Source organism: Bradysia coprophila, unplaced genomic scaffold (assembly GCF_014529535.1).
Source record: "Bradysia coprophila strain Holo2 unplaced genomic scaffold, BU_Bcop_v1 contig_235, whole genome shotgun sequence".
In the NCBI taxonomy this organism is placed as follows: domain Eukaryota; kingdom Metazoa; phylum Arthropoda; class Insecta; order Diptera; family Sciaridae; genus Bradysia; species Bradysia coprophila.
The window spans coordinates 289,374-301,199 of NW_023503496.1; the positions used below are offsets into that span (position 1 = coordinate 289,374).

Below are 11,826 nucleotides of genomic sequence, written 5' to 3' on the forward strand. Positions count from 1 at the left end.
ATCGACCTGATCCTGATCCGAGTCTTACCTAGAATTACATCACTCTAACTGGTCTTAAAATTACAATATTTCGAATAAAACCTCAAGCTACTAGATGTGGCCTAAGACGAAAATATTTTCATGTCGATGAAAACTGCTTCACAGTGGCCGAAAAATTAGGTTTTCGAATTTTACTTCATCTAGTTTGTTTAGAGAAACTCCTGTCATTTGAGTCAAAACAGTTTTTTGTTCACGGCATTCAATTTCGAAAAAAAATATATTTCTGGCCACCCTAATGCACACCATGCCTATGTTTAAGCTCATTTTGTACCAGAGCCAAATAAATTAATTGTTTGAAAATGGGTGTTCGTGAGGAAATTACACGCAACAATAGAGTAATAAATTGTTTTCGCATCGTTTCTGCCATAAAATCTGCTGTGTGTGGTTAATGCACACGGATTTTCGTGGTTGCATAATTTAGTTTTGATTGCACGTGGGCAACGGGGAATCTATGATACAACTCAACGGTCCGGCGTTTTTTCCTCGAATTCTTAGAAAATGATTACTTTTCTTCCGAACAAAGTTTGTGGTCTAAAAGCCACATGAAGTCGACGAGACGGTTTACTATAAAAGAACTAAAAAACAAATGAGATCGGTTAGCACAGCTGCGTGACTCTTCCTTATAAGGCTTTAACACTTTTTCTTAGACGGAAATATTTATTATGGCACTTCTGCTTTTGCGGGTTTTGGGTGATCCACAACAAGGGTTTTGATGCCACATGAAATTTGAAAATAAATTTTAATTTAAAGATCTTGGTGTGGGACAAGTCAATCTTTCAAATTGCAAACTCATCCTAACCTCTACTTCTCCCAATGCATACGTAAATGATTTACCATCTCAAACGAGTCACTAGTCCAGAAGTCATTCAGATAATTTTACTTGCTTCTGTTTGCCCTATTGGCTTATTACAACCCTAGGGAAACAAGAAAATTTTCTTGGGGCTCAAGGGCATTTAACAGTTATTTACATAACAAGGGATAAAAATTTGGAAAGTAGAGTTTTCGTGTGAATTTTGTTGATCCGAGGCGAAGCCGAGGTATAAAAAAACACACGAAAACGAGACTTTTCAACTTTTATACCTAGTTATGAAACATGCTTTTGAAACCTAAACCAAATTTCTTGTTTTCCCTAGGTGTGTAATAAGCCACTCTCGACCCTAGGGATCACAAAATCATGTAAAATCTATTGCGGAACTTGGGATAAAAATGAAAGCCTCGTCCTCGTGTGTCTGTCTCGGCTTTGCTTCGGAACAATAAAGTCCACACGAAAACTCTATTTTAAATTCAAGAAAAAGTAGAATCAACACCGCTTGGCACGTGGTTTTTTACGCTTTTGTAATTGCCCGCATAACCTTAACAATTTTCAAATGATTTCCATTAGTTTTGGGAACACAATTATCGTCTTTTTTACGATTTGCATGTATGTTGCATAATACCAGTAGGCCGTACGCACTAGGAAGGTTACCAGATAATTTTCATTGAAATTTGAGATTAAGAGTAAACAGACTGAACACTGAACTAGTTTCGTCACGAGCCAATTAGTTCATTTCGAATTATGATTCTGCCCAAACTTACTCTCGTAGGTCCATAGTGATTAGTGATGGATGATGTTACTGTTAAATGTACTGGCAGATAGCCATTTTTCATGTCTCATTTTGTGTGCATTCCTTCAACAAAACCGAAATGATATTTTGACTCCGGAAAGTGGACCAACTTTCCAACGATTTGCTGAAATTATGAAAATTGAAATACGGTCGCACCAAAAACAAATCTCTCAAGATTGATAATAATTGTACACAAACGAACAATGTTCCCTTTTGTTAGCCGTATTTAAAGTACAATTCATAGACAGCGCAATTTTATTCATATTTTGTGATCCACATATTTCGTGCTATGCATTTGTAACAGACACGCGTTCCCATCACAAAAACATTGTATATCGGGTATTAGTCCGGATCGTTATGGCATTTCGATTGTGAAAAAAAAAAATATTTGACCTGAAAGAACCGCTTGCTTTCATGGCCGGAAATGATCGTAGTTAATCCTTATCAGATAGCTCCAGTTCAGGCTTGATTTCTAATTCCATAGAAACACCATCGTGTCTCTTAACATGCCCGATACATAATTCACAATTGAATGAAGAAAATAGGAAATTGCAACATAAACGAAGTTCGGCAGCCAGAGTGGAAATAAAAATTTTCTCTCTTCCAAAGATGAATTCAACGTTTTTCTCCACGAAACAACACGATCATTGATTCGCCATAACATCTTTGAAAACATAAACGAAGTGACAGTTCTAGTGAGAAAAGTTCTATTTTATTTCCACGGGAGACAAAGTGCTGCACTTTTCTTTTTAGAAATGTCATTCGACCAATTGTCAACAAAACGCAATTTTCGCATTTTAGGTCTATTGAGGGGACAGTGGAGAAAATTAAGTCCTATGTTGATTTGGTTTTTCTTAGTATTGTAAGTTATGTATAGGAAAAGCCGGTTGGCCTGAAGAGGCCGCACGAAAAACGTTTTTCATATGCGCGAGGTGTGATTAACCGTTTTTCTCCACGAAGCGGAAACATCGATTTGTCACACAATTTTCGAAACAAAAACAAAATCTAACAATTTGGGGAAAAAAGATTCTATTTTGTTCACTGTCAAAGCAAGGGTGTGAAAATATACATTTTCTTCCCCGAACTGTCATCCGACAAACCGTCAACAAAACATCATTTTCTTTTTTTTTTACAAGCCGAAGGCAAGGGCTACAATCACACAAAACAAAATTTGTAGGTCCAAAGACTTACTTAAGCTATTTTACTTAATTAGCCCACGGGAAGAGAGTTTTAACGCTCATGTCATCAAAGCAATGACTCACTTCCGAAGGAAGCAGTGAGTAAAATATGTATTTCATAATAAACATGGACTACTTAGCGCTCATCAACTTACTTCTCGTCCCTAAATTTAGGGTAAATTCGCAAAGAAGCAAAGCCAAAACGGAACGACTAGTTTTCGACATGTCGACCCGGACTATAAACGTATAACACAAATGGATCTATTTCAACTGCGAGCTCATCAGACCATAAAAACTATCATTTTTAGATTATATTACACTAATTTACTTAAATTGCTTTTATGTTTATGAATAAATCAACGGGAGATTGATATACATACTCTTTTAAATTGACTTGAGAGTCCGAAACGGTTTTCTTTTACGATAACGAACGGGTTCAATAGATGACATCTTTTCCGCTGATACGACTGAAGATCGTGTTATATAGATTCCGATGCATTACAATAAATATTGTCGTCAATAAAACCGTGAAACGTAGAAAGTTTTCGTGTTGAATTTTAGAATCAATATTACACTCAGCTGCTGTCGACTCAAGTTTTATTTTCGGTTTTATATTAAGGTCCGGCAATACTTGTTAAAATTACTATTTCATCGACGGTGTTAGTGCTTCATTAGGCTAAATCAAATTATTTTATGACAATCGGTGTGAACATTGCATAGATGGGTGTTTCAGTTCCTTCACCTATAGTGTCCAGGGACTACTTTATTTAGAAAATTTTCCCATATTTCCTAGATTTTCCAACACTTTTTTGAGCTTTAATGAAATTTAAGAAAATCTGCTCCCGAATGGAGTCCTTGCGTGGAGTCTAATTTTGTCCGAGATTTTGTCCAGCCAAATGGTTTCCATAAGATTTGCTAAACATAACTATCAAACGTTAGGAGTTTAACATAACAATGTCTTCACAATTGAAATCAATCGAACAGAGGGAATTAATAAACAGAAAAGACCCGATGGGCCTCCTCCTCTTGCTCATCTTTAATGATAATTTCTCGATCATATGGGTCAAGAACCTTTCAAACCATTCGCCTCCACAAATCGAATATATTTTCTCGTTTAATATTTCTCTTCGCCGCCGTGGAATCCAAGGCTGTAAACTTTGGTTACCTCTTCAAAGTTTACACCCTGAATCGAGTCTTGAAAAATTACCGCCCCATTAAGTCAGCTGACAAACCGAACAATCACTAAGCTTTCGTTCCCATTCAACTCTACACAAACAATGAATGACGATCTCATTCAGATAAGTAAATAACTCTTGCACGCACTTCATACTCACACTATACTCACGTCGATTAGATACATGCTCGCGTACTTAACGGTACGGTATAACATTACGAACGAATCGGAAAGCATAATTTATGGCGTTTCAATATAATGAACGCGGTGTGTATGAATGAAGTGTATACGAGGTAGATGTTACAGGTTTCGCGTTAAAAATCTCTGTGGTAATTCAGGTCTGCTTGATGCAGATTTCGATGTTATTATATTGTGCTAATGGTACCCAGAAAAGAAGGAATCAAAGTTCAGAACTTTCACATTGCACTTGCTGTACTGAGTTTTATTCACCAATCCGTTCTACCTCTACATCTGACTTACATTGAAAATTAAATCGTCTGTAAACTTCACTACCAACCAACCAACCAATCTGAACATTGGAATATTCATTTGAAAATACGATTCGCAGTGATCTCTTTCGGCCATATATGTATAAGCCGAACGTTTCATTGTCTTGGACAATCCTTGCTTACCACTTGTATCGCCTATCGATGCCAAATACAACATTCCATTAGATTTTGTATCCTGGACTCCACTCCCTTCTCCGTCCACATCTGCAGCGAAGAGACGATGTGGTCACACCGTCCACAGTTCTCCAAATATTATTGATCCAAGTTTCGGATTAGATCTGTCCACGTAATCACATCAGAAACAGTGGATTACCCTGGTTTATTACAGAATAGCACAACGGGATAGATCACAATTGAGGGCTTGCTGTGTCAGAAATGCAATAGTGGATTCTGTAAAATCAAATGTTCCCGCTGACCGTTTGGTGTTGTTTTCTTTACCTTTCTTTCCGGTGGAATGTCTGATATATTGTTTAGGAAATTATTTTGATGATTCTGGTAGTTCTGCCAAGGAAACTAAAGTTTTCAATTTTTCTACTGTTAAGAAAGCGCCAACAAAGTGCCGACCAATTTATGAGAAGCAAGAAAAAAACTTTAAAATCAGAATGCATCTACCTACGAAAGTCTGTCTCGTTACGAAACTACCAGTTCCGATACCTAACATTTCGTTGAATTTTTCATGCTGATTAACCGACTCATTAGAGTACTTGAAACTGACCGATTTGACCGATTACAATCACAAGTGTTATACACAGGTAATGAAAGTAATCAGCCAATAACATTATCACTTCAGCTCTGTCTCGATTTAACTGAATTATCTTAAATTACTGCGTACCAGCTCTAATAGAGTTAAATGCAGATGTGGCATCGAGTGTCGAATATTTATTTATGAAATGAATGTCGCTATATGTCGCCCAAATTCGAAATGATTCGTTTGTACGTGCCAATAGAGGCCAAATAAACGTCGGCGAACACAAACTCGTCATGATCGTGAAGACGTGTAGGCGTGTTCGTCATTGGATTGAATCCAAACGCAGGAATGTTTTGCTGGAAAGAAATGACTATTGTGAATGCGGGGTCCCTCAGAAAACCGAGCCGATGTCAACATACCCGACGTAGAAATCTCATATCAGTTCCGCCTGTCGGTACACCGGGAACGATTTCCAATCCTCTGTGAAATTGCAAAAAATTGAAATAATTTCAAAACGGAAAAACCACTCAAGTTAGAAGTACAATTCTCTAGCTGTAGTCTCCAACACAATCCACAGTGGATTCGTTTCGTCTGCATTCGTTTTGGGTGCTTTTGGATCTTGAATTAAATAATTTACTGTAATATTGCCGCCAGCCTCTTCGATCCATCGGTCTATCTGTAACACCAAATTCAGTCAAAGGGTGTTCATCCCGGACACACATCTACAACTCAAACAGAAACTCTTACATCTCTTTCAAAGGCATCAAGATCCTCATTAACAGACAAGCGCACGTCGAACATAACACTTAGTTCTGGTGGTATCACGTTACCTTGAACGCCTCCTTTCAACATAGTCAAATTGATTGACGTTACATTGGCGTACGTCGTAGCATTCGAATTCCTCATATTCTCCACTTCGACTTTTCGTCGCTCCATAAATCTGCTGATCAAATGCGTGATCTTCTCGCCGGTTGTATTTTCGAATAAAATTGAACCGTGTCCCGTGACGCCATGGCACGTGAATTCCATTCTCCTCATAGTTCTCTCATCATTGATGACCGTAATTACGTTTGTCGGCGATACTGAACCTTCGTCCAGTGCATAGCCAACATTTAAGGCCGTAAAATCAGCTGTTTTCGCAAAACTGTCCATTCCATGGAATCCTCCCATTTCCTCGTCGGGAACGAATGAGATGTGGAAGGTTCGTTTCAACTGTTGAATGCCTTCCCTCTTCAACGCTCGTATCGCTGCCAAATACATCATTCCAGTCGATTTCGTATCCTGTGCACCGCGAGCAAAAATTCTTCCCTCTTCATCCATCTCAGCAGCAAATGGTCGATGGGTCCAAAATTCTTCGAATATTGGTACGACGTCGGTGTGCGAATTCAACAGAATTGACTTGAGACTGGGATCTGATCCTGCCCACGTCATGACAACAACTGGATTCGCTTCATTTACAGGATAATAGATCGATAGGGGCAGATCGAGGCTCGCTGCTTGTTGCTTTAGGAATTCAACGGTTGGCACTGGAATTGAAACAGAATTTTGGTCCCGCTGTGTCTGTCCTACATGGAAATGTGTTTACCATAGTCGATATCTGGAGGCATTGTGGGAAATGACAAATACTGACGAAGTATCCGAATCTCCTCGTCGCCGTACCATTTCGATGTTTCTGAAAGTTCTTCGAAATAGCTGTCGACATTTTCGTTGTTGTTGCTATTACGTCTTGGTAGCAGGACACCCAAGAGAACGCCCAGAATGACACTGATGTAAGGGAGTTGTGAAATGAGAGAATTCGCCACGGCAAACTGTGTTATCGCAACTGAACTTACACAAGAACCAAAACAACTGAGATACCAATAATCCACTTCTTGTTAACGATCATTGTGATGTACGCGGAAAGCGGACAATGCCTCTGCAATGACTGAACCAAATTACTTTGTTCAAAGGCTCGAATTCGTCTATATCTCTTCTGTGATAAGACCACCAATAATCAGACAACCTCACCTACACTACTACATCGATACCATTATCTTCGGAGCTTCGTCTCAACATTATTAAGTGCAACAACTTCATACTCTCGAAATGTACCTACTGCGGTCGTTCGAAGACAAAATTACTATTTCATAGCTCCGACACAACGATTTGTTATCTGAAGAAGCTTAAGAGCTATCGATACATAAAATACCACGACGGTCTTGGGTAAATCATGTCTTGACCTAATATAAAATGTGAAGTGTCAGACCCTCGTGAGTTTGAATTATTGCTTTTTAAAATCAATGCAGAAAGGTGGAACCACTCAACAGGGCCTCAATTCTCATACGTTCGTAACTTTACAGTTCTTTACTAAAGAATCTTTAGGCCCAAAAGCAGTTCACCGTTTAGGGTCTTCGTTTAAAAAATGCGCATGCGCATAGGCAGAATTCTCTCTCTGTGCATGCGCATTGTTAAAACGGCGAGCTAAACGGAGTGACTGAGATTCCAGCTTTATGGGATTTTGTAGACTCAACTGTCAATTTACGAATATTTGGAATAACGAACGCGTGACAATCGAAGCACAGATCACTTATTTACCAATACAAGTTTGTGGTGAAGTTGACATTAACGACTTCTTCTTTGTGTACTTAAATTCTCCAGAGTGTAAGTACTTTCCCAATAGAGGATCATTGTGTGTGCCGTTGTGTAAACGTTGAATTTGTACGACTTGAATGTAATCATCTCATCAATTGTTAAATTCGAAGAAGAATTACGTCACCCTACTTTCGATTGGATTCAATTGATTCAATCAAAGCGCCTCTTTTCCTGCAGTGCAACTATAATTGATTGGGTTGAGGGTATACAATAGACATGGCAAGCAGCATCGATTCAAGTTAATATTGAGCCGGGGGTTTTGTTATCGAGTTTTCAACACAAACTCACCTCAAATTAGGATTTCGTGGTGGATTTGCATTACCTTCAGTTTTTACATGCTTAGATTACGGGAACCTAGTTTCGGGATAATTTGAGTGCAGCGCCCGTGGCAGTGGTGAATTATTTTTCATGCGTGTGTGGTGTGATTAACCAAATTTTTTCCACTTAAAGCGTCATGAGAAAATGGCGCTTTGTCTACTTCCTCAGCCCTTTCTGTTCCGTTGGGAAAAAATCATGGAAAAAAATAGAAAATGTCTCACGTGAAATTTCACTTTGTTTTTGACTTCAAAACTGTCAAATTGACGTTTTGTTTCGTGAAGAAACACGGTTAATCACACCACGAAACGTATACATGAAACACGTTGTGTTCGTCTCAAGGGAAATGGGAAATTCCAACTTGAGCCTTTATGACACTTGCTTCGCTCTGTGCACAAACTTCGCTCTTATGGGAATTTCCTATTTCTTCCTCTCCACCAATAAATATCTCCACCATTCGAGCTACCAAATTCACCACATTTCTGTGATCTTCTTAAGACTTAATCCCCACTTACCGTTCATACGCTACAACAACGGAAAGAGAGACCAATTTTCATTGTTTTCGTTGTCTAACGGTGAGTGAACGAAATGAAGTGCATTTCGTGTGTAGAGTGCTTCGTCTATCGAAGCCTCAAAATGTCTGGTTATGAACATTGTTAAGGTCAAAGTATCTGAACAAAAACTATTTTTATTTGCAATGTCACTCTATTCAGCGCACTCTCTAATTCGATAAATTAATGTCTAGCTCTCTATGTCACCAAGATTCGATATGATGCGTTTGTACGTGTCAATAGCAGACAAGTAAACATCAACAAACACGAATTCATCATGATCGTGAGCGAGTGGTGGCGTGTTTATCATTGGATTGAATCCAAAAGCTGGAATGTTTTGCTGAAAGAATTGAAAAGTTAGTAAGTTCAAAAACGGAAGCTCCCAAGGGAACATACTCTACGCAAAAATCTCATGTCTGTCGCGCCTGTGATTACTCCGGGCACGATCTGCAATCCTCTATAAAGTGAAAAATGTTGAAGTTTCGTTCAAAAGTAAATTGAAATCGAAAGTTACAATTCTCTAGCCGTACTCTCCAGCACAGTCCACAGGGGATTCGTTTCGTCAATACTCGTCTTCGGTGCTTTGGGATCGTGTATCAAATAGTTTATGGTAATATTTCCTCCAGCCTCTTCGATCCATTGATCTATCTGAAATTCGAAATTAAGAAGCTAGTTAGCCCTCTCTCCCCTCAATCCATACTGGTTACCAGGTTATGTCATTGGCATACGCTCTATTTTACGCTTCCATCTAGAATTATTAAGAACACTGCTAATGATATGAACCTTGTCCGAACCGAGCACTCCTAGGAAATACTACAACAAGAATCCAAATTCAGAACCTTACATCTCTTTGAAATTGATCATGGTCAGCATTGACAGACAACCGTACGTCGAACATAACACTTAGTTCTGGTGGTATCACATTGCCTTGAACGCCTCCTTTCAACACAGTCAAATTGATTGACGTTACATTGGCGTACGTCGTAGCATTCGAATTCTTCATATTGTCCACTTCGACCTGTCGTCGCTCCATAAATCTGCTGATCAAATGCGTGATCTTCTCGCCGGTTGTATTTTCGAATAAAACTGAACCATGCCCCGTGACGCCATGGCACGTGAATTCCATTCTCCACGTACATCGCTCGTCATTGATGACCGTAATTACGTTTGTCGGCGATACTGAACCCTCGTCCAATGCATAGCCAACATTCAAGGCCGCAAAATCGGCGGTTTTCGCAAAACTGTCCATTCCAAGGAATCCTCCCATTTCCTCGTCGGGAACGAATGAGATGTGGAAGGTTCGTTTCAGCTGTTGGATGCCTTCCTTCTTCAACGCTCGTATCGCTGCCAAATACATCATTCCAGTCGATTTCGTATCCTGTGCACCGCGAGCAAAAATCCTTCCCTCTTCATCCATCTCAGCAGCAAATGGTCGACGGGTCCAAAATTCTTCGAATATTGGAACGACGTCAGTGTGCGAATTCAACAGAATTGACTTGAGACTGGGATCTGATCCTGCCCATGTCATGACAACCACTGGATTCGCTTCATTTACAGGATAATAGGTCGATAGGGGCAGATCGAGGCTCGCTGCTTGTTGCTTTAGGAATTCAATGGTTGGCACTGGAATTGAAACAGAATTTTGGTTCATGTCCCGCTGTGTCTGTCCTACATGGAAATGTGTTTACCATAGTCGATATCTGGAGGCATTGTGGGAAATGACAAATACTGACGGAGTATCCGAATCTCCTCGTCGCCGTACCATTTCGATGTTTCTGGAAGTTCTTCGAAATAGCTGTCGACATTTTCGTTGTTGTTGCTATTACGTCTGGGTAGCAGGACACCCAAGAGAACGCCCAGAATGACACTGATGTAAGGGAGTTGTGAAATGAGAGAATTCGAAGTTAATCACCAGGCTGTCGTAGCTATCGTAGCTGAACTTACACAAGAACCAAAACGACTGAGATACCGATAATCCACTTCTTGTTAACGATCATTGTAATGTACGTGGAATGCGGACAATGCCTCTGTAATGACTGATGAACCAAATTATTTTGTTCAAATGATCTGAAGACGAGAATTTGTCAATATCTATTCTGTGATAACACCACAAGTACCAGACAAATGATAAGTCTCGTGGTTCGAAAACACTCTTAATCGATACCATTATCTATTGAGCTTTGTCTCAATCTTATTGAACTGCGAAATAGTTAGACCCTTGAAAAACACCATAGCCAGCGATTCAAAATTATTTAAAAAAATTACGTGTTCATGGCTCCGTGAGTCACACAGCAGCAATATCAATTGTAGCAGGTTGAGGAAACAATTGAAAAAAAAAATATTTTTTTAGAGCTCAAGGATGGGTATATGACATTGAACTAAGCGAGACGAGTGGAACGATAAAATTTCTAAAAATTCAACAAATTTCGTTGACCTGTCCCAATAATTTCATTTCGGATTTACCCTTCATTGTCTCTTGAATTCTCGCTGTCTGGAATGAATGCATAGAAATGTCTCTTTCACGGTACCATTGATTATCGTAATCTACGTGCCAATGCAAACACTGTGAACTGAAACTGTGAACTGTTACTGAAAGTATAGAGAAATAGATCCTTATGCCTTGACCTTTCCCAAACGGCAGTCATTTAAGAAGTTTCACTGTCAAATCTAGTACTTCAATAATAAAATTGGTCTTTATTGGTCAGCATTAGAACAAACATTGAAAAACTGGCATTAATACAAAATTACGTCAAAATATAAAAAATCTCTTTCATTTTATCACATGACCTAAACGTTCCCATAACCGCCGCCACATTGCCTCTCTGAATCGCCATGCTTAGCCGTTGTTGAAGGAATGACCTAGCTCTCGGTTCCTGTGTTTTTCTCGCAATTTTCTTGGTCAGAATGTTGAAGAATTGCATAGCTTCGTCGCTCCACGGACCCATTGTTTCTACGGCAAATGGCACAAAGAAGTAATTTTGGTTGATTAGCGATCTGTATTTCGATGTTTTTCCGTTAGCCTTGTTCTCCGCTGCTTTGCCAGCCTTTTTCAAACTGAAACGCAGGTTGCTAGGGGCCAATGTGTCCGTACAGGTAGCGTCCCAGATCAGCGTGCTGCCACGTGACCATGGGATTAA

The 11,826-nt window shown here is 39.4% G+C and overlaps 3 protein-coding genes across 6 annotated transcripts in view; 2 read left to right on the forward strand and 1 right to left on the reverse strand.

Annotated features, from left to right (window-relative positions):
* LOC119077315 (fasciclin-2-like) overlaps nt 1-11,826 on the forward strand; it is a 385,563-nt gene that overhangs the window by 201,716 nt on the left and 172,021 nt on the right. The window lies entirely within an intron of this gene.
* The window catches only part of LOC119077311, a 113,958-nt gene that overhangs the window by 65,784 nt on the left and 36,348 nt on the right, over nt 1-11,826 (forward strand). The gene's annotated exons all lie outside the window — the stretch shown is intronic.
* On the reverse strand, nt 5,362-7,132 carry LOC119077330 (aminoacylase-1-like). The gene is made up of 6 exons (XM_037184513.1): nt 7,025-7,132; nt 6,778-6,956; nt 5,940-6,718; nt 5,735-5,868; nt 5,612-5,672; nt 5,362-5,548 (listed from the first exon to the last, which is right to left on the reverse strand). The coding sequence occupies exons 1-6, from the start codon at nt 7,075-7,077 to the stop codon at nt 5,405-5,407; spliced, it is 1,350 nt and encodes a 449-aa protein (XP_037040408.1). The 5' UTR covers nt 7,078-7,132; the 3' UTR covers nt 5,362-5,404.

What these genes read in the sequence shown, in the direction of transcription:
- LOC119077330 (XM_037184513.1), bottom strand. Translation starts at nt 7,077, where the DNA reads ATGATCGTTAACAAGAAGTGGATTATTGGTATCTCAGTTGTTTTGGTT. An exon ending in TCAGTTGTTTTGGTTCTTGT is followed by an intron (nt 6,957 to 7,024) that starts GTAAGTTCAGTT and finishes CCCTTACATCAG; the next exon opens with TGTCATTCTGGGCGTTCTCT. An exon ending in ATATGAGATTTCTACGTCGG is followed by an intron (nt 5,549 to 5,611) that starts GTATGTTGACAT and finishes ATTTCTTTCCAG; the next exon opens with CAAAACATTCCTGCGTTTGG.